Genomic DNA, 27298 nt, shown 5'->3' with positions numbered 1-27298 from the left:
CGGTTGGCTACATACGGTGCGAAAGAAGTTCAGCATACATTCATAGTTCCTCCCATGAATGATTGGGGTGGCATGGCAGTGACCAGCGCGCTGCACTATAATCTCGTCAACCTGAGTTGGATTCCCGTCTATGGCCAATGTCAGTGCGAGTGATATTTGAACCATTCCCGTGTGCTCTCCCGCCAACACGCTCTCAACCAGCTTGGAGAGGTATGGTCAAACAACTACCGAGACCAATAGGTGAGGGAACGCCTTCATCCAGCAGTGGATAAGTGGCTGTATATTATTACATTACTGTATCATTATTACCACGTAGTTTCTCTTTGTGGTTGTGCCGTTACAGCTCTCCGGCCTGTTCCAATTGCACCGCGTATTGTTTGGCACGATGTCCGACGTTTCGCTGCGCATGCTTGAATGGGAGCTTCCTTCTTTTCTTGTTCAATTCAGCTCCCAGCATGTGCAGCGGCACGTCGGACGTCACGCCAAGCAACACGCGGCACGGCACGAAACCGCATCAGAGAGCCGTTGTTATAACGACGTATGGGCGGAGCAGAATGCAGAGGCACCAAGTGTGGAGTTTGACGCATGCCAGGCTAGGCAAATGAAAGGTGTTCATCGCAGTGAAAATGCAAGCTGGGTAGTGGTAGAGGCTTTAGGATCGGCATCAAGCAGGCCCCTTCCGCCAACGCCGCGACCGCCAACGGTAATAACGGCTGGCAAATAGTGAAGATTGTGCATTTTCGTGAGAAATTCCTTTTGTTTCACACGGTGGCTCCTGTCTGGTTCTCAGCCGACGCTCGAGTGACGGGGGGGGGGGGGGTCTGACGCCGAAGGGCCACGTCTCGCCACGTGCAGTTGCGAGCAACTTGCAGTTGCGAAGCAGCTGCAATCGAGGGTTGTGATTTACAGTGATTGCCTGTGATTTTGCGGTGTGCCGTCACTGATCGATTGACGGATGATTGAAACTTCCAAAGTCCATATCCAAAACAAAAACAGCAAACGTTACAGACATTTGTGTGTAAAGACTCATCTTTATTAAAAGCCAATTAATTTGTAATTCTTTCTTGACCGAACACTGTACATTATAGATGCGTATATTTGAAAGAAATGAGTCTGAAAGTGCAAAGCTTACATACGTTGGCAGAGAACAAATAACTCAAGACAGCAAGACGCCCAGATAAAGGTGTCTACAAGAGCACTGAAAAAATGAACATACCCAAACACCCCTCTTAGAACAGGCTTACTCAAAAACAGAATAACCCACACCTTGTGTAACCATGTGGGGGTGCACTGACGTGGAACAAACCACTTTGAATAGGGGTGGCAAAGATAGAAAGCTACTTTGTAAAGAGCTAACAGCCCCTGGCTTACACGGCATAGACTCAATGCATGTCTTCATACACATTCATCAACCTGCTTATCCTTAGTACCCCAGTGACAATTTAATTCTAATTGTGTTTTTGCCAAAGGGATGGTGGGTAGGCCTGATTAACATTAAACACAACAGTTCCTGCCCTCCTTCATCGGATGCCAAGTCCACAATGCATTCAAGGGCGATGCCAGCGACTGCGGGAACAGATATGGGCATCCACGCTGCGGTTTTGTGCCTAAAGGTTAACGCGCCTCCTCGTCCAAGTGAATGGTGACAACGAAACAATCGCCGAGGGAATTTACGAGCAGGCGACGCGTCACTAGAACAACAGGGTATATAGATATCTCAAGCCGGTCTAATATGGTGCTTAGGGGAGGATTTATAATTCACGCGATGAGTTGCATGACTGCGCTCTCCCAACATCTAGGTGCACGCTCAGCCTCGTGAATAACGTCGCTACCAGCTTCTGTTTTGCCTTGGCTCCTGGCAGTTCCACCGCTCGCTCAGTGTTCCGAGGTGTAGGGTGACAATAACGCACTTGGTTTACTCTCGTGAAAATCCAGCTGCGCGAGACGTCTTCAGACTTTTAAACTATGGTCTTCAAGGACCTCCTAAATGACAAAGCACAACGGAAAACGCACCGAATCGTCATTTGGCAGAGTCTCACCAAATGCGACGCAGCAATCCTGATTTCGTGGTCGATTTCCCGCGTGGACTTTAAGTTAATCTGACAATGAGCTTGAGAAAGCCTACAACCTACTCCAGTTAGTGGTGGAGTAACGAATCAGTCCCACCACCCCCGCCGATGCGATGGACTGTCGTGATTCAGGGTTGCGATTTCCTTTAACAATCCATTATTTTCCACAATGTGCTGAACGTAGCAGCCCCGTAGTAGATGGGCCAGCTGAACCCCATTACACGCAACTCACACGATGCGATTTATGTATCGCGAGCTTAAGAAGCAATCGATAAATGAGTGCATCGCTACATTCTGTATTGAGAAAAAAAAATCCATAAAATGAAGATTTATTTATATATATTCCGATATCATATATTTACGCGATCTAACCCAAAAACCTCAATTATGGATAACATTGGTCGTGAAAGCCGACGTGTTTAACGGATAAATGATTACATCTCGAAGTTTAAGCCACCTGCATATATTTTGCACATTTAAAAGTGGTGGGTAATGAGTGTTGTACGTTCTTGGTTCTTTTGGAGTCGGTTTTAATGCACCACATTATCTCATTCATTTATTGATTTTGATACAGGTCGATATTAAACTGCAGACGGGCATCCGAGTGCTTTGTGCAGCGTTACTTACATGGCCAACAAGGCTTCGGACTCAATCATGAAAATTTAAAGAGGTAGCCAGGCTTGCGCAGGAACACGTCGTCACGCATTAGCAACGGATGACATCAGAACGGAAAAATCTTTCTGCCACTTACCGCTGGAGGAAAACACTGTCCACGGTGTACGTCATATGCCCGGTGGTCAGGCCACGGGACAGAACTTACACATTCCCACGCTGGAGTTTACGGTTTGACTTAACGGCATCGTGGCATTTCTGCACGTATGGCACTAAAGGTGATGTGCCGACAAATATTGGCGGGACTAATTTTACTGCCACGTAAATTCCACGACGCTGTAAACCCGCACAATTGGGGTGCAATATTGATGACATTTAAAAGGCGGTGTCAGCTGGAGAACTGGAGCAGTTTGTTTTCCTGGAAACATTTTTGTTGTCTTCATTATTGCTGCGTTGGCGAGGATCAGAATTGATGTTGCTTACCTTCAAGAGGTCTTCTGGGGAATGACTGGAATCTAACGCATCACCACGGCGTATTCTGTGGTCCAGCAGCTCCACAGCCTTGCTCCGACTGAAAAATCACGCGGTGGAGGTGTCAGGGGAGGCACAGAGGTCAGAGCACTGGGCCCGTGACGCTGAAATTCTAAGTTTGAATCCAGGCTTCAGCCGTCCATTTTTAAACTAGATTCCTGGAGAAAGCCGTTTCAGGCTGATTACCAATGACTGTAAAACAATACAGTAATAAAAAAATTATTTCAATTAATTCATTCCAGGATTGAGAATTCAAAACTTTGTTTTGATCGAAATCTAACAAATATAAATTGCAGGCAATATAGATATTTGCATGAAGTGCGTTAAAGTGATGTCATCTTTCATGACTGTTCTATCGCACGAGGTGGTGCACTGATCACTGCGACCGCTCTTCATAGATATGTGGTTGTCTTGTCACATGACGCCAATCAGCGCAGTTAGGATATAACTTTGGAGAAAAAAGCAAAAATGGAATGCACAACAATGCGATGTTGTCACACTGCAGCAGGTATTCATTTCAGGTTGAATCGACCTAGGGGAGGCCCAAGAGTCGAACGATCCCACACCACCACTTACGCACACACTGCTCAAAATAAACTACTCCCAATGTTTTTACAAAAAATATATATCGCAGTATATACTTTTGATAAACCAGGCTTCATATTCGTTGTTTTCCCATACGCTCGGGAAGTGTCAGGCAGCATGTTGGTTACTTATTTGATTTATTAACGGATCTATTTCTCTTTGTAGCGTCGCACCGTGTATTTAAAAGAGAACGGCACTAGTCCTATTCACGAGGATGTGTCCCCAATCCGCCCCCCCCCCTCACTTCACGGTGTAAGCAATACGACTCGCCACTGCAAGTAAATGTAGAAAAGGCACACACACACACACCAGTGAGACACCCGTACAATAAAGAACTGGGCCAATACGTTAAACATTCAGGGAATATGGAGGAAGCGCAGAGGTTGCGTAATATTACCTACACGTAATCTAGATCCGAATCTAGATCTTACCTACACGTCCTTGGGAGTCTAAACGGCAGCGGGAAGGAAAAGGATCCATAGAGATATAAGACAATTAACAACTTTTAACAACTTTTAACTCATCAACCGCCGACCGAAAATGTAAACAGAGTGCCGAGATGACCTGCCTGCGTATCGTTTAACGGCATGTGCAGCATTGCCACAGGATGGGGGAAAACAAAACAAAAACGCATGCACACACACACACAAGAACGGCAGCCACCATTCACCACGAAGTGAGGATGGCAACTGCACCGCAGCACGTGTGCCAAAAGCGAGGTGAACCTTGAGGTCACATACAGTGTCGAAGGCTCGCTGCCATTTTGCAAGAAAGAGCCAGGTGTTATGGGTTAAATCACAAAATAGACTTTTGATTTAAAGCTTTCGTGACTGCAGGGATTCATATTCTTGGTTCTTTCGGTAAAGTCACCGAAAGAACCAAGAATACAAAATAGAGTGTTTAGCCTACACAGGATGTTTATTGAGGCAAGTGCTGTTTGTGAGCATCTATAAAGGCCAAGAGTAGTGTGGAAGAATGTCCACAGCAGTGAGCGGCAAACGTTTGAGAGAAACTCTGTCCAACACACGGCCTTATCCGGAATGACCACAGTCGGCTTACAAGTGGATGCAAAAACATACGTGTCAAAAAACACCTTTTTCTAATTGTCCTCTTTGGCCATTTCGTTATTTGTCAAGCATCGGCCCAGGATAAAACGGGCTTCATTGAAACGGCACTCAGCTCACGGTGGACTAAATTCCGCGACGTTTTCGTGCCACGAGTTTTTAGCGTTTTTTTTTACATCCCACAGGCGGAGGACACTTTTACAGTTCGCTGCTGGGAGGTGGAGACGGGGTTGCGGGCGGGCAGACTCACCCACGGGAGCGTTAAGAGATTTGCGAGGCGCGCGTGCAAACACGCACGCGATGATCATGCGAATCCTAAAGTAATCGTGCCAATTTGGTCCCAGGACTTGCGCAGCGTTAGGAATTCAAGGGCCATGATGTCGCAGCAAATTGGAAGTTAAAGACCCTGCTGATGTGCCGTGCATGCTTGCCGTGTGCTGGTGAAATCCTCCAAAACAAAAAAAAACACATTTTTTTTTGTTACCAGTCATGACTTGACAGCACACAACATAACTATTATGTCAAGACAAAATAATCATTAGCGTTGTTGTGGAGCATGCAAGTAACAAGAAAAGCAGACAATATGCTTTCATTAAAAATGTGATAATCATAAAGATCAGTGTGTTAAGTATTATATAGTTGTACGTCGAATTAGGAACCTAACTTAAAAGTGGGGGGTTCTTCCTATTCCATCTGGAAGTTCAGCATTATTGGCTGGATTCTGCTGATGAGATAATGTCAAAACTGGTCTAGAGTTTTGCTTGTATTGAATACATGCTGCTGATATTATGCACTTCCACAAGGCCTTGCGACTGATGGGATGTGTAACAATACTTTTTTTTATGTGGAGGGGTAGATATATGACGGAGACATATTATATTACATTTGGTTCTGTACCAAATTGGCTAAGTTCCAACTGAGAATGAAAAATATCAATTTGACCATCATGCAACAAACATTACTCTAATATAATACAGTGGGTTGGAACATGGTGCCCTCTACTGTATGGACCAGAGGTCACTCGAAGGGATCTTGGAGGTAGTTCTGTGGTATCCTCTTCCACGGCCATTCTCCAACATGAAGGGTTGCACTGCTATGCGAGAGACTATCAGTGTTCAGCCAGCACCACTGGGACCCGGGTTAAAATACTGGGCAGCTTCTTGTAATTAAACTATGCTCAAGTATAGTGGAGTTTATGGTCTAAGGAAGGTCACCAAATGACTGTAAAAAAAAAACAGTCACCACTTGATATAAAAAAACGGCGACTACTTGGTATACATGAGAAGCTGAATCACGAGGGAATTTTAAAATTGTGAACTCGGGGCGAGATTTATATATTGGTGAGTGGGCAAATTAAACAAGGCAGGGAAAAACAAAAAAACATCCGTCTTGGCAGATCTAATGGAGAAAAGAGCCATAAATAGATTCGCTCTTCCAAGCATTAACTGCCCTCTGTAAAGATGTGAATCGCACCCAGGCCCCCAGCTATGATGGTTTAGTGCTCTACTGTGGGATTCACAAGTCCCCTTGAGTAAGCATGAGCCGTCCTGTTATAATTTTCACTCCTAGGGATTCTCCACAAATCTGGGCTCCATTTCCTGCCTCTCAGTATATTTTCAAAGCATGCACCATTCTATTCTTCATTGCGCACCTTTCGGCCTTTGTTCCATTTTGCATGTAATTGTCCATGTTTTTGATTCATGTGCAGTTGCAGGTAAAAACCTCTCCCCTTTCGGTACATACCTTAAGTTGCTTTCCATTATTAAATAAAAAAAATGAGATATCCCTTTCAGACGTCACGTTGACTTAAGGAAAAGAAGTGGCCTTGGGCAGGAAACGTTGCCCGAAGCGGCGGTCGAGACTACCGACGCAGTGGCGGCCAAAGGAGAGAACGCGCCCGAGAGGAGATCTACCGTGGAGATGGAGCAACAAAACCAGCTCGTATGCCGGTGCTAATTAAGACAGATCGTCGCATCGCAGAACTGAGCGACGTTGGTGGCTTGGGGAGGCCTTCATCCAGCAGTGGGTGGCTGATGACGATGATAACGGGACTTCTCAGCGCTCACCGGCCATTCTGGTAAAGGAAGGCGAGCAGAGATCTGGGGATCGTCTCCACGGAAGCAGCGTAGTCCAACACCAATGACCAGTGTGCGGATCCGAGCAGTCGCTCGAACTTCGACTTCTCAAACACATGACTCAGCACCACGTTACGCAGCTGCAACGACGCAGAGAAAGAGAGAATGTGAACAGTAACGTTAAGATGAAATAAATTATTAAATGTCCTTTATTAAGCCGGTTAATTTTTAACGAGACTTGCCAAACTATTTTCGGGGGTTGTCCGTGTGTGTGTGTTGGTGACGATGCGTCCTTGTGATTTCAGGCATCTGATTCGTACAGCTGGTGGATCACACATAGATGCAGTCCTTACGCACATGATGCTCATCTGTAAGACAAGGTGCCTGTAATAGGCAGTGCTGAAAGTAGGTGTTGACTTTTTCCGCGTCAAGTTTGACTTTTCTTTTATGCTGGGTTTTTTACAGTCACTCTCACAGTTTCCTCCCACATGCAAAATGACTCAAACAAGGAATTGACCAAACATCTCTAGAGTAGGTCCCCCTTCAGAGTCATGAAGGTTTTTCTCTTGAGACTTCCAATGGGTCTCTTCTTTGTAAATCAGGAATAAACATTCTTGAATTGAATAATTTCCATGCAAGTTAGTTGTATTAACAGAAGACGTTGCTCATACAACAATAACAATTGTCCCGTTAAATATATTTTTAAATCGGTAAAAAATGGTGAAGGGTCTTAAGGATGGAAAAATTTGGCCAGATCATTACGTGGCCTAATCCCAATATTTCCTGCAAAAACCGACGCTAACGGTTTCTTCACAACTGTCCGACGTTGCAACCTTGAGCTAAAGGTGGAGTCGCACCAATGTGTATTGTACCCTGCAGGGCGACCGAAATCACCACCCAATCTCCAGCTGCCACCTTTGCCGCTCGGTATGATTTATTGCTTCCGAGCATCAGGGAGTCATCGAACCTTGCTTGGCTGGATTGTATTAACGCACGCTACAGCTACATTTGTCCTAACTGCTGCTTATCTAAACTGGTATCTCCCTACGGGATGTGTGAATAATTGATGACGTTCTATTAAAGAAAAAAAAAGGGGACCCGAAATCTGAAGAGCTCGTGTTTGCCGAGGACGCCAGAGAGAGAAGTTACACGTTGTGGTCTACTGGCGGAAACGATTGTAATTAGGAGAGATAATTTCCCCGAAAAAAATCTATAGAGTCGAACAGGCGCTTCAATTGTTTCTTCGCCCTGAACGTGCAGCCAAGGTGGCTAATTTGTCCTCCGAAAGCTAAGCACATCATCCATCATCCCTCGTGGGGGGGGGAGTCGCAGGCGCGTGGACCCAGCGATACGTCGTGATGATCCGCGCCCTGGCAATCTTCCGTCCCCATCGTTTCCCCACCGAATCCGCCATTCATACCGACAAATAACTGACGGGGCATTCGTCACAATTCATCGCGAGCAGATGCTGAGCTTTCACATCCAACTCCATCAACGTCAAGGAAAATGTGTTTTTTCAGAGGGTGCTGATAATTTCATTTTTTTTATAAACAAGGTAAGAGTTATTTTGCTGTTAACGCCGCGTTGACTCACCTCCAGGAAACGTTCATATGCATTAAACTCCACGGTCACGCTTGTGCAATTTCTTAATGCCAACATCGCAAACGACAACAAGTCTTTGTATTCTTGGTTCTTTCGGTAAAATCACGTAGAAGGGAAACAATAAAATAATAAAAATATAAAACAATAAAATTATCACATTTCAACTGCAACACAAGCAATTATCATCAGGTGTGAAAACCACATCAAGAAATTTTGAAAAAAGTGGCGTTTTTTTACGTTAGCACCAAGGAGAGCGATTTGGCAGTTATTCAGATGGACGATTTGATAAACCCGAAATGGTTTATCAAATCCTTCCAATGATTGCTAAGCCAGAATCCATCTTCTCAGTTGAAATTGTCTCTGCATTTGTATATGTGGATAGCCTCATGAACGAATCTCTCATGGTAGCCAGATGTCTTGCAGAGAACCTGTCTTTGAGAAGTCAATGTCATGTGAGCCTACTGAATTATAACAGTGATCTGCCACGGCCGAGGTGTTGGTCCAACCGTGTTTTAGGTCTGCTTTGTGTTCCCGGATGCGGTCCGAGACATGTCGTTTGGTTTCTCCAATGTAACTACTACCACAGAGGCAACTTAGTTTGTAGACGCCAGGGTACTGTATGTCCAGAATCACATCTTTTACAGACGGAACCAGATCACGGATTTTATGTAATGTGTTGAATCGGACCTGGATCTCGTGTTTATTTAAGATTTTGGAGATATTTTTTGTGATCCCCGCAATGTAGTGTAAAGGGATGGTTTTGAATGGCTCCTCAAGAGGGTCCTTCTTCATGATCGGAATGATAGCTTTGCGGATTGTGTAGTCGGATTAACCATTAGCCTTAAGAGCTTGGTGTACGTGCTTGAATTCACTGGCTATGTGTTCCTTGTCAGATATGTATTGGGCTCTATGATGCAGAGTCTTGATGAGGGAATTCTTCTGGGATGGATGGTGGTGGGAATCCGGTTTCAGGTAAGCATCCATATGAGCAGCTTTCCTGTAGACAGAGTGGTTCATTGAACCATCAGGTCTCTTTTTTATTAGGACATCCAAAAAAGGTAGTTTGCCATCTTTTTCGACTTCCATGGTAAATCTGATGGCTGGGTGTATGGAATTGATGTGGTCAAGGAATTGGTCTAGAGCAGGCCGGCCATGTGTGAAAAACCACCTCTGCGGTACAAAATTCTACTCACCTGGTATCGAAAATCAAGGGTATTTCCCTGTCCCCAGACGACCTGCTTGTCAGTTTTAATGTAGTTTCCTTATTCACCAAAGTTCCTGTACCTGACACCATCGCAATCATTAAAGACTTGGTTCATCAAGGACTAAACACTAACGTAAAAAAACGCCACTTTTTTCAAATTTTCTTGCTGTGGTTTTCACACCTGATGATGATTGCTTGTGTTGCAGTTCAAACGTCGTGAGAATTTTATTGTTTTATATTTTTATTATTATATTGTTTCCCTTCTACGTGACTTTACCGAAAGAACCAAGAATATGAATCCCTGCAGTCACGAAAACTTTAAATCAAAACAAGTCTTTGATCGCAGATCCTATAAGCAGGCAAACCCTATTGCCGAGCAGCGAGCACGCGATGCAACACAATAATTCTCCGCCCATCAAGAGCCGACGCGTCTCTCGAAGTGACACTGGAAGTAAAATCGAAGGGACGTGACATACAAAGACGGTGAAACTGCGCTGTGCACTGTGCCCAGTCCTACAAGGATTTTTTTCCTCCTCCACTCCACCCCTAGCGAAAAAAAAAATCCATTTGCCCGAGGGCAGGCATATCATGGGCGAGTGCACCCAACGTGCCTGGAGTGCAAGCCCCGAGAATTCCGTCTTGTCCACGTCCTCCGAGACCTGTGTCAGAAGCGTGTCCAGACAGCACGAGGAGAGGAAGCCCTGGCAGAGAGAGAGGCACAGAAGCGATGCCACCATTACGTTTCAGGATAAAGGCTGGCCATAAGCATGTGTTCGGGAGGCTCGCCATTCGGTGACTTAAAGGGCCGCAATGCGAAATAATGCATCCGATCTTCCAGATACAGCATTTGTCCAGACTGTGTCCCGAGTTGTCCGACTAGGGTTTAGAAGTATTGCTAGTAAGAAGAAAACTTTAACGTGAATTTTGGCCAAGCCGCAGTGGTGCTCGTGACGTCATTGCCATGTTCTATTAAAATGTACGAAATTCATGCTGCAGTAATATCACTGGACCACTAAGCCACCTCTAAAAGTAAATTTTCTCATCAATAAAGCATCAGATTTATGGCAGACAGCTCCATATAGCTTGGCGTGCATCCAGAGGATACGCGCTGTTGATTTTTTTTAGTTGTGCCATTCCTTTTAACTATCCAGCATATACATTTTCAAAGTAACCCCGACAAATGCCATGTTTCCTGCGTCTATCTCATGCCAATTATAGCAATGATTTTTTTTATTGTCAGCACTGGAATAAACTAAATCAAGTGAAACAATACATTTAATTTCGGTGGAGTTTTTTTTGCAAACTGCTTGGGCTGAGACCATAAAAAGCAAAAGAACTTAGAATCCAGTGAAATCACAGTTGGGTGGCTCAAACTTGGTTTCGAACCCAGCGTCTCAGCAGTGGCAGCTCAGTGTTGTCACAAGGCCATCACACACCCCGCACCTCTCCGCATCCGCATGATGACGCGTTACCGCCACTCGCGATGACGTGTTACCTCCACGGCTCAGGTCAAGAGGTCCTTTGTCCCCCTATTAGCCACGCGCGCCACCTCCTTTAACACCACATCTTAGGAGCCATCCCCATTTAGTACGTACGCAAAAATCTGTCAAAACTTGACCCCTCTCCTCCTCCCTGTACGCACGTGTACTTTTTCCACCCCCCCCCCTCCCCCCCACCTGCGTACGTACGCTTGACGCACCCCTCCCCCCCAAATCCTATAGAACGGCCGATATTTAATTCACGAAAAAACGATCAAGGATTAATAATATTAACGTGTTTAAGCAAACAGATAGTCCGCCGCCGGATGCATTAAAGAATTAAGTTGCGTACCTTTAAAAAATTTGTCTCGTGTTAGCTAAGTTCAAACGCCGACTGAACCCAGTCGGACAGGTTACGTTTTAAAGGAATTTCGTCAACAAGCGCAGTGTCAGGCTGAAGCACAGCAGCGTCAGCTGCAGTCTGCTGAGCCGCCGTCTCAATATCCACAGCGTCGCTGACGTCATCATCATCCAGCTCTTGATTGTTCTCACTGTCAGAAGACTCGGCAGTGTGAATGCACTGGTGTCGTTTTACGCTGGCCTGCGGCAGCTAAAATCTTGAGCCAGCGGCAGTCTGCAGTGAGGCCAGATTGAAGGATGTGTGAACCATGGGGCAAGCCGCCAGACTACGTCAGACTCACTGTTGAGCTGCATGATAGCTGCAGTCAGGGGTACGGTGGCATACAAGTGACACCTCTCCCACAGTCCTACTTCTCCCGGTAGTACATGTCTAACAACTGAAGAAACTGAACTGTGGCTCATTTGAAGGCCAAATGTCGACAAATTATTATCGAGGCTTCACCTCCCCCCCAACCTGTTTCTTACGCGTATGTACTTTGTCAGTAGACCCCCCATACGCAAGCATACGCATATGGGTTAACCCCCGCCTCCCCCCTCCATGCGTACGTACTAAATGGATGGCCCCTTACTTCATAGCAGACAACTGCGAGGAGCGGGGAGGCAAACGCGGGCGCGAGTGACAACCTGGAGCTGAAGGGTGCGCTTCTGAGAGACGGGGACGAGCAGCAGGGAGCCCAGCGTGAATGCGAGCTGCCCCAGCAGGGAAAACATCTTGCCGATAGCCAGAAGGTCCAGGTCGGCGAGAACAGGGCATCTGAAACGCGACATACGTATGCGACTGTGACGGTGCATCTTTGCCCAGAGGGCGAGGTGCGAATAGCTGCACCTTCACACCTAATTCCACCCCATCCACTTGTGAAACCTACCACTTGTGAAACCATGTGACGATTATCTGAACCGGTCGTGGACTTCCCCTAGGCCGACTCGGCCTCAAATGAGTACCCGGTGCGGTGTGTAAACATCTCCAGTGGGGAAACAAAAAGTGGTCGGGCGTGGTGTTGGCCACCCACCCTCTTGTGTGCTGTTTCGGCCATCATAAGTGCTCGCTAACAGCACTAGCTGTTCGCGAGCATGTCTGTGCAGACTTACATGAGAGACTCAGTCATAATTGCCTAGATACGTTTTAAAAGGCACGTGTGTGCAGATTATTATAATTATATTTTCTATGTATCTTTCAATCATCAATCTCCCCCCAAACCCCCCTTAATTGAAAAGCTGCTAGAGCTGTGGGTGACTTTAGACCAGGGGTCCCAAACCCCCGGGCCGCACAGCAGGAGGTGAGCGGTGAGTCCGCACGTGGCCCGCCCATTATTTTATTATTTGCCACTTCCGTCCGCGCCTCTTTCCCGCACTGCGCACTTGTCTCAGTCACAGTGTTGGTATAAAGCCCACAAGCTCTAACCCCTAGTAGCCACAATGAGTACAAAAAAAACGTCGCTGGAGAGCTTCTTTGAAAAGGGGCAAAGACCCAATGATGAACCCTGCCCCCCCCCCCCACCGGTCCGTGAAAAAATTGTCTTCCACGAAACCGGTCCTTGGTGCCAAAAAGGTTGGGGGCCGGTGCTTAAGACCATCTGTAAATCCAAAGTGTTATACTGCACCATCGCTTATCAACATTGTTTATAAAGTACCTGAGCAGTAACAAAAAAGAGTGATGGCAGTCATCCTTTTGTTTGGGAGTCAAAGGGCAGGAAGCTGCAGGGAAGACGCGACAGAGAAGGTTAAGTTGTTTCATTTATTTTAACACAATGAAAATTGCATTTAAACTTTGAAAACAAATGCTTTTCACAGCAGGAAATGAAATAAATTTCAAACTTGGATCAAACGAAAACTAGCTGCCTTTGTAAAGAACTGTAAGAATGTTTGTGTATTTGCATAAAACAATTTTCATTAACAGTTAAAAGTAGAAATAAATTACAGTTATCAATCGTATCCATTACAGTTAAGCGAAAATGACCAACCTTCGATCAGTGGTGTTGAGATGACAGACCTCCACGTTTTAGCAAAATTTGGCACCTAAAATATAGAATAAGAACAAGTTTCTTTGGAGTCACAATCAGCAGCAGTGATAGGTGAAATTAAAGCTTTGCATGGAAGCTCTTTTTTATTACAACCAGTGGAGAACAAGAGCCACTGTAGAGATGATTAATGCACCAGAGGAAAGTATAAAACGTTGGGTCCAAATCTATGCCCGTGTAAAACTACTTCATTAGCTCTTTGGAAAAGTAATCGACTTTTGTAAACTTTCCAGGTGTCCCGAGTCAAGCTAATTACACTCACAGCTTTAATAAAACATCTTGAATTATTGTAATGCTCAGGTGTTCTGGCTGCGTAAAAAAAATCCATGAACAAAAAAATGTGCTACGATTTTCTAGTAAAAATAACTTTTAGAATAAGGTTCCTCTGCAATGCTTCTTTGCTGCAAGAGGCTCCAACACATATCCAGGGTGAGCTTCCTTTGCTTGAAAATATTAAAGCCCACAAGGTATAATGAACCCCTAGATAAAAAATGAATCTACAGCCATGATATATCCACTGCTGGATGAAGGCCTCCCCAATCTATTGCCATCCGTCTTGATCTCACGATGTTCATGATCCATGCAGCTTCTGCACAGGAAATCATCACTGCATCTCTGCAGTGGACGTTCCCCTGGGCATGTTCCCACCTTTGGATACCACCACTGGGCATAATTTATTTTGACAACGTGCCCTGCCCAAGCCCACTTAATTTTTCAAGTCAATATGCTATCTCGAACTCGCCGTATATTCTCTGATCCACGTGGTCCTCCTTCCTCGCTCTCTCAATGCAATTCCAAGCACGCAGCCACTCCATGCAAAGAGAGCCTTATTATGACAAGGGAACAAGCAGGAGATCCACTCACCTGCCAGAGAGACGTGATGGGTGTGATCCTAACCAATACCACTCGCAGGTAATCGATCTGTGGATTAGATACAGATTCCAAGTACTTTATAACATGTGACGTACAACAACCGTGCAAACTTCAATTCAGCAGTTTGGTGGACTTGTGTAATTTTTTTTCCTGCCATCACAGTGACACTACAATCTATAATTGGCTTGGGGAGACAGGACAATAGCTTTTAGTGCCAACGAGGGTCCCATATGCTCAAACGTTTGTTTACGTTAATTGTATTTATTTGGCAGTGATTGGCAACAACCAGTGTTTTGATATTAATCTTAAAATGGCAGTGTGTTGGCAACAGGGCCATTAAAGCTTGTGTAAAAATGTAATGCACTAACTTTAGTATTATACAGTACTATATATTGAGCATAGATATATATATACAGTCCCTTATTGCTAATCCATTGCGGGAAGAGAGCCTGCCCACACCGTGCGGGTCGACTCAGTCTCTCTCGTGTGCCGTGCCAGCCTTTATAGGTGCTCGCTCACAGCACTTGGCCAAAAAAGTATGTGAAGGTGATACAGGGGATCTTTGTTTTTATTCTCCTCACCATGTTGAAGGCCAGAAGCTTCTGCAGGACTCCACTCCAGAGTTGCAGGTCGTACACTCCAAAATCCAAGCTCAGTTCGGCCACCAATCGCACAGCCTAGTGACAAGCACGATTATGCGATGCATGCGGAAGGCTATATATGTTTCTTAAGCACAATTCATTTAACCATTTATTAAAATCTTATCACTGCGGAGTCTCTACACGTGATCGAAAACGCCGATAATGCATTGATTTACATTGACCCAATAACCTGCCAGCTTGATGTAGCCCAAGCGATTGTCCCCTGGCATTTCAGCACGTGGTTTAAAAGCAAGAACAAATGTAAAAAAAACATAGGAAAATTCATTTGAACACAGGCACGCAGGAAGGTAGCTTTGTAAATAATCGTGTGAAAAGGCGGGTGAGCAATGAAGTTTATCTGTAGAACTCTCGGTGTGTGAGAAGGTAGGCGTTGGATATCTGGCGTGCAAAATGTAATTTGCGGGTCATCAATTGTGCGGGTTATCAGAATCGGAATATTTATGTATGCGCTATAAAGCTCTTTCACAGATATCCAGCAAATCATGTGGAACACCAGACATGTGGGATATCAGCTGTGTGCATCGCTTGCCCTGGGCTCGTGGTTGTGATTCTTCCAGAGCCCCTTGATCAAGCCTTCTTTGGAGCTGTTGTGGAATGAGTCGACCGTGTAAGGAATGGACAGGGCTTCAAACTGGGCCAGGTACAGGTAGGAGCGCAGGTCGGATCTGTTCAGGTTATAAAACACAACCAACATCAAATATGTAAAGCAAGCAATTCTGACCACAAGCATTGTGGTTAATGCAGACATGATTCCTTGTAAAAGGTTTCAGTTTGGTGTTTTTACATCTTAACACCTGTTTTGTTGCTGGGAAAAATCGATTATCATATTTTGGTACTGGCAAAGGAGATCCCATGATGTAGAGGCTCTTGAAATATTGAGTATTTTTACCAAATTAAAAAAAAATGCCTCTCCTTGTTATTTTGGTTGCCGACTCCTGCCCCAAGCCAATGGTTCAACCTTTCAGTGACTATCGACCACTGTCAACCCTAAAAAGATCTGGACCAACATGCAAGTAAAAACAACATGGAGATTTGTGGAAAAAATATATATCTGAAACAGTCCCGCAGACCACTTCCCACAGTTGTACCCCAAATAACAGACTGAGAACCCCTGCATCAAGCCATACATAGGAAGAAAAAGGAGCAGACCTCTTGGCCACCTCGCAGCCCAGAGGGTTTGTGGACATTTCATGAATCTATATGATCCGCCCACACTCACTTCCAAAGTGCTGGATTACAGGCGTGTGGGTTGTAAGGCCGTGTTTATGACGGGCGTGGGTCGATGCTCACCGGACTTTCTCCAGAGGCTGCTTGGTGATGGACTCGATGGTGGGGGCGTCCGCTAGGCGGAGGAGGCAATGCAGCGCTCGCGCGCGCTGTCTGTAAGTCACCTTCGCGTCCGACATCGACTGCTGGAGACGCACGCACCAAAAAAAAATGTTAGCACTTAGAAACCTGTCGCGAAAAAGAGGCGCCATCATCAGTCAAACTAAGCTAAAAAACTTTTTTATTTTACGAGGTAAGGTCCACTGAGCTATATAACTTTTTTTCAGAAACGACCTGGCCACAAATGATAGCTCAAGGACGTGGCTTATCATGTGGAAATTTATAGCAGCCAAATACTCTAAAGGCATGTTTTTAAATGTGGAGGGAAAAACCAGAGGACCCGGAGAAAAACCCACACGACAACGGGGAGCATGTGCAAACTCCAAATACACAGGCGTCAAGGGTCGGGATCGAACCCACGACCTCCTGCACACCAGGCGAGGCAGTTAATATCTCGCCACCGTGGCATCAGCCATGATCAATCCGCTGTTGGATGAAGGCCTCCCAAAAGGCATTTACCATCTCAACGTATTGCGCCTGAACAATCCATCCCAGCACATGCATGCACACAACCTGATTTCAGAGCTACATCTCTGCAGCGGGCGTACTCCCAGGCGCGTTTTCCAATTTGTCTGCCTCTGTTTTTTTTAACGCTATATCAATGTTTTTTTAATAGACTGCAGTATACAAATGACTCATATCATTATATTGCTGTATCTGTTACTTGGAATGGCAGTGTGTCCCCATTTGTGATGAGCAAGAAAAATACCCACTCCATTGGCAATGGTAATCAGTCCGCGGGTGCTGTAGTCCAGGGGCAGGGTTTGCAGCAAGTACATTATCCTATGCCGACACACACCAATACATCCATCACCAACCAGGTTCTAGCCACTGCTTGATGAAGACCTCCCATAGCTGTTGCCAACTTCCCATGGTCTCTCTCAATCTCACGACGCAACAATCCATGTAACGCCTGCAAACGAGCTTATTTCACACTACACCAGTATTAATTCAAGGCAGAGTCAACCTAGGGAAAGGCCATGCAAAGTTCAAATACCACTTTAAACAGGTATCAGATGCGTCGTGTCAGTTAAAACAGACTTTTGGGTCTAATTCTAATAGCGTGCTCATATTGAGACTTGGCATGGCACACAATGGAGGTGATCTGGTCAGTCATGGCCCGGCCACCTGTCATCTTCCCAATGCAGATGTTTACACACCACACCGGGAACTTATTAGAAGATGGATCGACCAAGGAGTGACCCCCAGAACCAATACACAGAGCACTCCAGTAGGGTGGGAAGGGTGGTGGGAAGGGCTGGGGTGCACTGACCGAATGGCACAGTGGGAGGCCAGTGGCTCAATCATTATTGACACTATACACACGACCTCGGGCAGTATTGAGTTAATCAATTTCCAGGTCGCATTGCTCTGATTTGAAATTGCCTGTGGTGTCCTCTGTGATGCCAAGCAATGCAATGGCCTATTACTAAGTGACAAGGCCACAGTAAACATATATACATGTAGAGTGAGAGACAGGCAAACAGACTACCTATATTTTACAAAATGAAATAATATTTAAGAGCTCTTCGTCAATCCCACACCTCCCATTACCATGGTTGGCTACGTACGGCGAGAAAGAAGTTCAACATACATACAATCCACTGCTGAATGAAGGTCCTTAATCCAGCAATTGCAAATTCCAATAAGACATTTAAGTAAGCTGAACACTAAGAAAGTAGCGGATGTATTTATTAAAATGTATTATGTTCACGCGACATGCATCGAATCACTGCCCTGAATTTTGACCAAATATTGAGGGGGGAAATGTCTACTCAACATTGGCTTGTCTGACATGTTTTGTTACTCGTATGCACAGACGAGATCATACAGAATGCGCCCTATATCGTCAAATCTCAGAAGCCCAGCAGGTTCGAGCCTGCATCATGCTTGGATGGGTGATCACCATCCACAAGAGGCTGTTGTAGGCTGTAGGGCTACGTGGTGGGCAGTAGCAGAGGGCAGTGCATACAAAAAAACCCTATCAATTGTTGTACCATACTTCTTTGCTACCATATCTATACTCTATGACTTCATTAACCTGCACGGTGATGTATGACCAAATACTCACCCGGACCCACAAGGCGTGGAGAGAGGCTGTGTGTGTGTGTACAGCACGCATGCAAGCATCTTGGCAAACTAGTTGAAATGTTTAATTATTTTATCAACATTGCACGATTCTTCTTTCTTTTTATGCAGGTACTCACTTTGCCAGGCTGCTGTCTGTATGAAGATCAGATGATTGCACCCCACCGTCCAGTCCCTGTGCAAATAAAAACCCATGTCCTTAAAGTAACTGGCCGAGGGATCACGGTTAATTTTATCTTTCAATAAGATCGTTGGTAACTACAATTCAAAGCAAGGTTTAATTTAGCAATTTAAGGCCAATGCTGTTGATGCCACCACACTTCGCCTTCCCTGTGCGAGACACCGTAGCAATTGCAGTTAACCTCTGAACTCCTGGTCTGACCCTTGTATTTTTTATTTTTTTTTACCAGGCAAGGCCCACTGAGCTATGCAGCTCTTTTTCATAAGCGACATGGCCACAAATGATAGCTCGACTAAAGTGGCTAATCACGTGGAAATTTATAGCAGCCAAATACTCTAAAAGCATGTTGATTCTAAACGTGGAGGGAAAAACCGGAGGACCTGAAGAAAAATCCACACGAACACGGGGAGAGAGAGACACGCAAACTCCAAATACGCAGGCGTTGGGGTCGGGATCGAACCCGCAAAATATTCCACCATCTGGTTTTTACGTCTTCCCCTTGGTCATCGACCTCTGGGTGCCACCTCAATGCCTGCCTCACATGTGCCACCCCACCCCATTGTAACCTCCGCTGTCCAATTACATCTACAATGCTTTATTGCCACGTTCTCTTAAGCCATGGTTTCCCAAACTCCAGTCCTCGCGACCCACCACGTTACGTCTTTCCGCGTTTACCAATTTACTCCCATTCATTACAAATGAACTCATTCCACGCTGCACAAGCCTAATTTTTAAACACGTCCCACGTGAAATTAACGCTGTCTGCATCACGTGGAACATGTGCACACAAAGACAAAGATCGCCAATATAGGCTAAACAGACTATTGTGGCAAGTGCTGTTAGCGAGCACCTATGATGGCCGAAACGGCACACAACATCGTGGGTGGCCAACACCACGCCCGGCCACCTTTGTCTCCCCAGTGGCGATGTTTAACATGGCACCAGGTACTTATTTAAGGCTGAGTCGACCTAGGGGAGGCCCATTGTTCAGATAATCGTCACTGGTGTTGGCCATGAGCGGGAATCAAACTCAGATTGTTGGGTTCGTAGCGCAGCGCGCTAACAGCAACACCAATGCTCCCTACACACACACGCCGAGATTTCAATCGGCTCTATTAACGCAGATAGCGTTACGTGGGACAGTTGAATAACCATTTAAAAGGGGAGTAAAACAAATATTCTCTTCATGCACTTTGCAATTCATGTGGAGTATGTTTAAAATTAGGTGCTGGACTATGACAGGCACGTGATGATTTCCTCTTGAGAAAGCTGTCACAGCATCTTTATTAATATGCAATCTTATACTTTATTTGCTGTGTAGCCATCAGTATCTGCACCGAGACCAAAATATTCGCTGAAATTTGGCAATATGGCTTTACCGTGGTTGCAACTCCTTCATCTGCATATTGGATCGTGCGGATGAAGTCTAGTGTTGCTGATGCACCTCACAAACTGCTGACAAATGTGCATCATTGTTATAAAAGTTGCCACTGTGCGCATTAAACAAGGATCCACAGAGCTGCCGTTTATTATTACTCCGAGAAACAAAATTTCCAATAACGTCAAATCTGTGCTTCCCACAAAGTCTGATTTATGTGACACTGGTTGCGTATTCAAACACGTTTCTCACCGTCACCCATCGGCCTCTACAGTGCGGTGGCAAGATTAAAAATTGATCGTCGCTGCAGCTTGCATGGCACACAATAGCCTTTTGTGCTGCATGTTTATCGTTGTGCGTACGTTGTTGCGCTGCTGTGTACGTACGCAGGCGTGTGCACGTGTGTCGAACACATTTTAATAAAGTGCGAACCAGCTTCTGCGGGGGGCTCAAAGTCTTTCGTTCACTGAAAATAGAAGCTTTGTACTTTATCTCGATTGTGCTATCAGTCATGTCACGAGAAAATTAATTCATGCAGATCTCTTGCCGAGCAGTGCTAACCCTCCGAGTTAGAGAACAGCACACAGGAGCAGATATCACGTAACTACCTACGAAGATCTCTCCAAGTTAACTCTGGTCCACATACTTGTGAAGCTATCTACGTGACTTTACCGAAAGACCCAAAAAATAAGGTGACGTGCTTTGGAGACTTCATCTAGGAGTCAATTTAGCACGGGATATGAGGGCATATTCAGCAGACAGGCACCGGGCAAACCAATTATTCATCTGCACAGCTGAAAAGAAGTGACAAAAAAGAGACTGCTGAAGCGGAAACCTTCTAGAGTGTCTGCCAAGAGGTAGCTGGGTGGCTCAGGGGGCGCTGTATCAAAGCGCTGAGATGGCACCACGGAGTGTGTGTTCAAATCTGAAACCTGAGTTTAAACCGGGTCTCAGCCCAGGTCACCAACGACTATACAGGAAAACAATCACATTCAATCTGGATTCTTTTGGCTCTGAGAATTTAAAACTGCAATTTAGTTTTGTCGACATGAATTTACCACTCTTTGCAAGTCATGAGAAAGTGCACCACTCAGTGTGGAAATAAGGACATTTCAGTGGCATCAGAAGGAGTTATGGGATGTCATCATCCACGGCCCGTTCTCGAACATAGTCCTGAAGAGGAAGTTCTTAATTCCATGACCATATGATACCAAAAGGCGTAATTGGAATATAACTGCAATGCCAATGCACATGCCACTTACCCACTGTTCAGATGCATCGCTGGGCGGGTTCAGCCACTGCTGCAGCAGCATCACGCGAATTTTCCGTACGTCCGTCTTGTTCACCTCTCCGATCTCGTTCACTGCCGCGTGTATATCTGCGAGCGTGTACAGCATTGCTTTTTAAATTAAACACGTTTTTTTTTCTTTCTCTCAGAAGCGCCTTGTTGCTGCGGACAAACAGGCACTCCAATTAAATTGCCATCCAAAACAAGGCACGGGACGACAAGCCAAAACGCACCAGGGTAGTCGCCGAGCATGGGGTTCGCGGCACGCTCAAGGATGCTGGCGTGGTCATAGAGGCAGACGATGAGCTTGGCGGGCGTGGAGAGCATGGATAGGGTGTTGCGTGAAGACAAGCCGTGGTTATTCAGGCAGTTCTCCGTGGCCGTGCGCCGATATTGCAGGGTCATCTTTTCCAGCAGCTTGCATGCATTTGCCGTATCATTTTTGCCCTCCTCGCCCTGGGAACACAGTTGGGTGAATGTATTAATGCTTTTTATCATGATGATTGCATAACGAGTGCCTGGAAAGGATTGTAGCAATGATTTACTAAGTCATGATCTATTGATCACCGATTCTAAAAAAACATGATTGATTTAAAAAAACGAAGTCTTCGGGGAGGTTACGAATGAATTGCCATATCATGATCGGTTTACCAGTTATATTCAAGAACATGATGGAGGTGATGATAATAATATTGACAGGTGATTGGGGAGGGGACAGCAATGATGCACTAAGCTATGGACAGTTTATCAATGATTCTAAAAAATGTAGTGGTTGTGATTGATGATGGGCTACACTATATTATGATGAAAAGCAAGATGATTTTTACAACAATAGTTCACAACCAAACAGGGACTCCTATTACACAACGTACTGCAAACTGTGTGTGGTCAGAGGATCAGGATTTGGTTTTAAAATGGCCTTCTATCAAGTCAGACATTTTTTAAAGTGGCACACTCTAAAACATTGTGACCAACCATTACAGCATTGTGGGATGCTGTTTGCATGAATTACGCTATATAACGTAAAAGTATTATTACAGCGGACTTTCATCCAATACGCTTTAAATGTGAATTGTGCTCTTGCGCTTGTGTAGGTTTCAGACCAGTTGTTCCCATTTTGTAGCAGCCTAACATTTTAATATGTACCAGGGTTGCTTTGAAAATTTCAAAAACCCTGAATATTGCTTTATAAATCTTGCAATGATTGGTTGTTTGAACCTGGCTACATAAGATCGAATCCCAGCCATAGCTAATATCAATGGCGAGTGATATCTAACCCAATTCTGGTTCACCCATCTTCACATACCCACACCCGACTAGCATGGTGCAGTACGGTAAAACCACAGCCATAACTGATACAGCTGGCCGAGACCTCCATCCAGCAGTGGACTGATAAATGGCTGAACATTTTACCTGGACTGGGTGGGTCCTAGGAGTGAGACAAATTTCAGGGAGTTTACCTTTGGTATGCTGCTCAGCCAGCGCCGAGCCAGTATGATGCACAGGTTGAGAACGTGAACCTTCTCCGGACCTGTAGAAACCAACCACAAGCATCCACGGTTTATTCATTTCATCCCCTTCACGATTCCACCCTCCATATTGGTGACGCTCTCAAGTGTTTAATTACAAGGGGTTTAAAAGAGTTTTGACTGGAGTGGTGTTGCAACGATTGGTGTGCTGCAATCTAATTTCTATTTCCGGTCACGGCTAACATCAGTGGCGAGTGATATATCCGAACCAGTCGTTGGGCCCCCACCGCCTGAGCCTGCACTGCCCAGTGTGGTAAAGTATGGCAAAAAAAAAACGACAACTAACAAGGCATGGGGAGGCCGTCGACAAACAGTGGATTAGCAGAAGGGCTGTAGTGCACAAAGGGTTTAAGCACGGAATGTCCAATGCGCAGACTCACACTTAACGTTTTATTTACATTACACCAATGCACTGTCAAATTGTGGTTTGCAAGCCGTGGCTTTAAAATTACCCTGAATTCCACCATGACAACTTATCCTTTGTCAGCAATGTTTTTTTTACCAGAGTGCAGATCATATAAAGATTTAATGAGGACTGCATATCCCACTGCAAAAAATGTAAAATACATTGCAGCTATTTTTTTTTTACTTGATAAAATACATGTATGGATTGTGCTCATCAATTGTTCCCCAAATGTGCAGCTAGGGATATAGTAATTCATTGATTAAAGCCGACTGGTTATGCCCAATAAAACTTTTTTCACAAATAAGTAACGGCACGAGGTCGACGTAGTGGGAGGACTGACGATGTCACCATCATCACGTGGTCATCACCGCGTCATGCGCAGGCGCCTCGCTCTGCGGCGAGTCTCCCACATCGAGGCCGCAAGCAGATTCGAAATAAAATAAAAACATGTAATGAGTGTTCTTAGTTTTTTCGGTAAAGTCACGTTGAAGAGAAACAACAAAATAACAAAATATATATAAAACAATAAAAAATTCTCACGACGTTTCGACCATAACTCAAACGGTCATCATCAGGTGTGTCGGTTTGCATAAATTTATTTTGAAAACGGCATATTTATTTATATATTAAAAAATAACGTTTGCGTCACGCGCAACGATGGCAGTTTGCCAGGACTAGTCCATCTATTTTTTGAAAAGAGGAGGGGGGAGACGAAATTTGTTTTTATGTATGCTGTCTGAAAGGCACTGTAAGCGTGAACAATCAATCAAGAACTGAAATGATTTATCAAATCTTTCCAATGATTGCTAAGATAGAATCCATCTTCTCGGTTGAAATTGTCTCTGTGTTTGTATATGTGGATAGCCTCATGAACGAATCTCTCATGGAAGCCAGATGGCTTACAAAGAACCTCCGTCTTGGAAAAGTCAATGGCATGTGAGCCTACTGAATTAGAACAATGATCTGCTACGGCCGAGGTGTTGGTCCTACCGTGTTTAAGGTCTGCTTTATGTTCACGAATGCGGTCCGAGATATGGCGTTTGGTTTCTCCAATGTAACTACTACCACAGAGGCAACTTAGTTTGTAGACACCAGGGTATTGTATGTCCGGAATCACATCTTTTACAGACGGAACCAGATCACGGATTTTATGTAATGTGTTGAAACGGACCTGGATCTTGTGTTTATTCAAGATTTTGGAGATCTTTTTTGTGATCCCAGCAATGTAGGGTAAAGTGATGGTTTTGAAAGGCTCCTCAAGAGGGTTCTTCTTCATGGTTTGAGTGATAGCTTTGCGGATTGTATAGTCGGAGTAACCATTAGCCCTAAGAGCTTGGTGTACGTGCTTGAGTTCACTGCTTATGTGTTCCTGGTCGGATATGCATTGGGCTCTATGATACAGAGTCTTGATGAGAGAATTCTTCTGTGATGGATGGTGGTGGGAATCCGGTTTCAGATAAGCATCCGTATGGGTAGCTTTCCTGTAGACAGAGTGGCTCATTGAACCATCAGGTCTCTTTTTAATTAGGACATCCAAAAAAGGTATCTTGCCATCTATTTCGACTTCCATGGTAAATCTGATGGCTGGGTGTATGGAATTGATGTGGTCGAAGAATTTGTCTAGAGCAGGCCGGCCATGTGGCCAGATGACAAAAGTGTCATCCACGTACCTCTTCCATAAGGTTGGGCGCAGAGTGGCAGTCTGGATGGCGTCAGTCTCAAATTTCTCCATGAAAATGTTAGCTATAACTGGAGAAAGGGGGGAGCCCATTGGGGTGCCCTCAGTTTGTTTGTAGAAAGTTCCATTCCAAGTGAAGTATGTATTGGTTAAACAGTGTCTCACCAGGGGGGGTACCTCAGTGTTTAGTCCTTGATGAACCAAGTCTTCAATGATTGCAATGGTGTCAGGTACAGGAACCTTGGTGAATAAGGAAACTACATCAAAACTGACAAGCAGGTCGTCTGGGGACAGGGAAATACCCTTGATTGTTGATACCAGGTGAGTAGAATTTTGTACCGCAGAGGTGGTCTTTCCAGTGAAAGGACGCAGGATTTCAGACAAAAAACGAGCTAGTTTGTAGGTGGGGGAGCTGATAGTAGAGACTATGGGACGAAGAGGTGTATCAACTTTATGTATTTTTGGTAAGCCGTATAATCTTGGTGGCCTGGCAGCAGAAGGTTTCAACGAAAACTGTTTAGATTGATCAATTAATGCGGTTGAATCAGTTTTCGTTGAAACCTTCTGCTGCCAGGCCACCAAGATTATACGGCTTACCAAAAATACATAAAGTTGATACACCTCTTCGTCCCATAGTCTCTACTATCAGCTCCCCCACCTACAAACTAGCTCGTTTTTTGTCTGAAATCCTGCGTCCTTTCACTGGAAAGACCACCTCTGCGGTACAAAATTCTACTCACCTGGTATCAACAATCAAGGGTATTTCCCTGTCCCCAGACGACCTGCTTGTCAGTTTTGATGTAGTTTCCTTATTCACCAAGGTTCCTGTACCTGACACCATTGCAATCATTGAAGACTTGGTTCATCAAGGACTAAACACTGAGGTACCCCCCCTGGTGAGACACTGTTTAACCAATACATACTTCACTTGGAATGGAACTTTCTACAAACAAACTGAGGGCACCCCAATGGGCTCCCCCCTTTCTCCAGTTATAGCTAACATTTTCATGGAGAAATTTGAGACTGACGCCATCCAGACTGCCACTCTGCGCCCAACCTTATGGAAGAGGTACGTGGATGACACTTTTGTCATCTGGCCACATGGCCGGCCTGCTCTAGACAAATTCTTCGACCACATCAATTCCATACACCCAGCCATCAGATTTACCATGGAAGTCGAAATAGATGGCAAGATACCTTTTTTGGATGTCCTAATTAAAAAGAGACCTGATGGTTCAATGAGCCACTCTGTCTACAGGAAAGCTACCCATACGGATGCTTATCTGAAACCGGATTCCCACCACCATCCATCACAGAAGAATTCTCTCATCAAGACTCTGTATCATAGAGCCCAATGCATATCCGACCAGGAACACATAAGCAGTGAACTCAAGCACGTACACCAAGCTCTTAGGGCTAATGGTTACTCCGACTATACAATCCGCAAAGCTATCACTCAAACCATGAAGAAGAACCCTCTTGAGGAGCCTTTCAAAACCATCACTTTACCCTACATTGCTGGGATCACAAAAAAGATCTCCAAAATCTTGAATAAACACAAGATCCAGGTCCGTTTCAACACATTACATAAAATCCGTGATCTGGTTCCGTCTGTAAAAGATGTGATTCCGGACATACAATACCCTGGTGTCTACAAACTAAGTTGCCTCTGTGGTAGTAGTTACATTGGAGAAACCAAACGCCATATCTCGGACCGCATTCGTGAACATAAAGCAGACCTTAAACACGGTAGGACCAACACCTCGGCCGTAGCAGATCATTGTTCTAATTCAGTAGGCTCACATGCCATTGACTTTTCCAAGACGGAGGTTCTTTGTAAGCCATCTGGCTTCCATGAGAGATTCGTTCATGAGGCTATCCACATATACAAACACAGAGACAATTTCAACCGAGAAGATGGATTCTATCTTAGCAATCATTGGAAAGATTTGATAAATCATTTCAGTTCTTGATTGATTGTTCACGCTTACAGTGCCTTTCAGACAGCATACATAAAAACAAATTTCGTCTCCCCCCTCCTCTTTTCAAAAAATAGATGGACTAGTCCTGGCAAACTGCCATCGTTGCGCGTGACGCAAACGTTATTTTTTAATATATAAATAAATATGCCGTTTTCAAAATAAATTTATGCAAACCGACACACCTGATGA

At 44.9% G+C, this 27298-nt stretch overlaps 1 protein-coding gene across 2 annotated transcripts in view; it reads right to left on the bottom strand.

Moving 5' to 3' along the window:
• Nucleotides 1–1011: 1011 nt before the first annotated feature.
• The window catches only part of KNTC1 (kinetochore associated 1), a 73976-nt gene continuing 47689 nt past the window's right edge, over nt 1012–27298 (bottom strand). Inside the window, exons 50-65 of one of the 2 annotated variants that reach the window (XM_076070486.1) lie at nt 22975–23045; nt 21748–21970; nt 21489–21604; nt 18787–18842; nt 17293–17362; nt 16484–16602; nt 15723–15858; nt 15113–15208; nt 14523–14579; nt 13602–13656; nt 13272–13335; nt 12265–12394; nt 10354–10443; nt 6928–7076; nt 3165–3252; nt 1012–1983 (exon numbers count right to left, since the gene is read on the bottom strand). In XM_076070486.1, the coding sequence (XP_075926601.1) occupies nt 1951–1983; nt 3165–3252; nt 6928–7076; nt 10354–10443; nt 12265–12394; nt 13272–13335; nt 13602–13656; nt 14523–14579; nt 15113–15208; nt 15723–15858; nt 16484–16602; nt 17293–17362; nt 18787–18842; nt 21489–21604; nt 21748–21970; nt 22975–23045 (1553 nt within the window). In that variant the 3' untranslated portion in view covers nt 1012–1950. Of the gene's footprint in view, nt 1984–3164; nt 3253–6927; nt 7077–10353; nt 10444–12264; nt 12395–13271; nt 13336–13601; nt 13657–14522; nt 14580–15112; nt 15209–15722; nt 15859–16483; nt 16606–17292; nt 17363–18786; nt 18843–21488; nt 21605–21747; nt 21971–22974; nt 23046–27298 lie in introns of both variants that reach the window. The other variant, XM_076070485.1, reaches the window with a different exon arrangement.

This window comes from Petromyzon marinus, chromosome 29 (assembly GCF_048934315.1).
Source record: "Petromyzon marinus isolate PM22_M1 ecotype Great Lakes invasive population chromosome 29, UKy_Petmar_22M1.pri1.0, whole genome shotgun sequence".
NCBI classification, from domain to species: Eukaryota; Metazoa; Chordata; class Hyperoartia; order Petromyzontiformes; family Petromyzontidae; genus Petromyzon; species Petromyzon marinus.
This window is presented reverse-complemented; position numbering and strand designations above follow the sequence as displayed.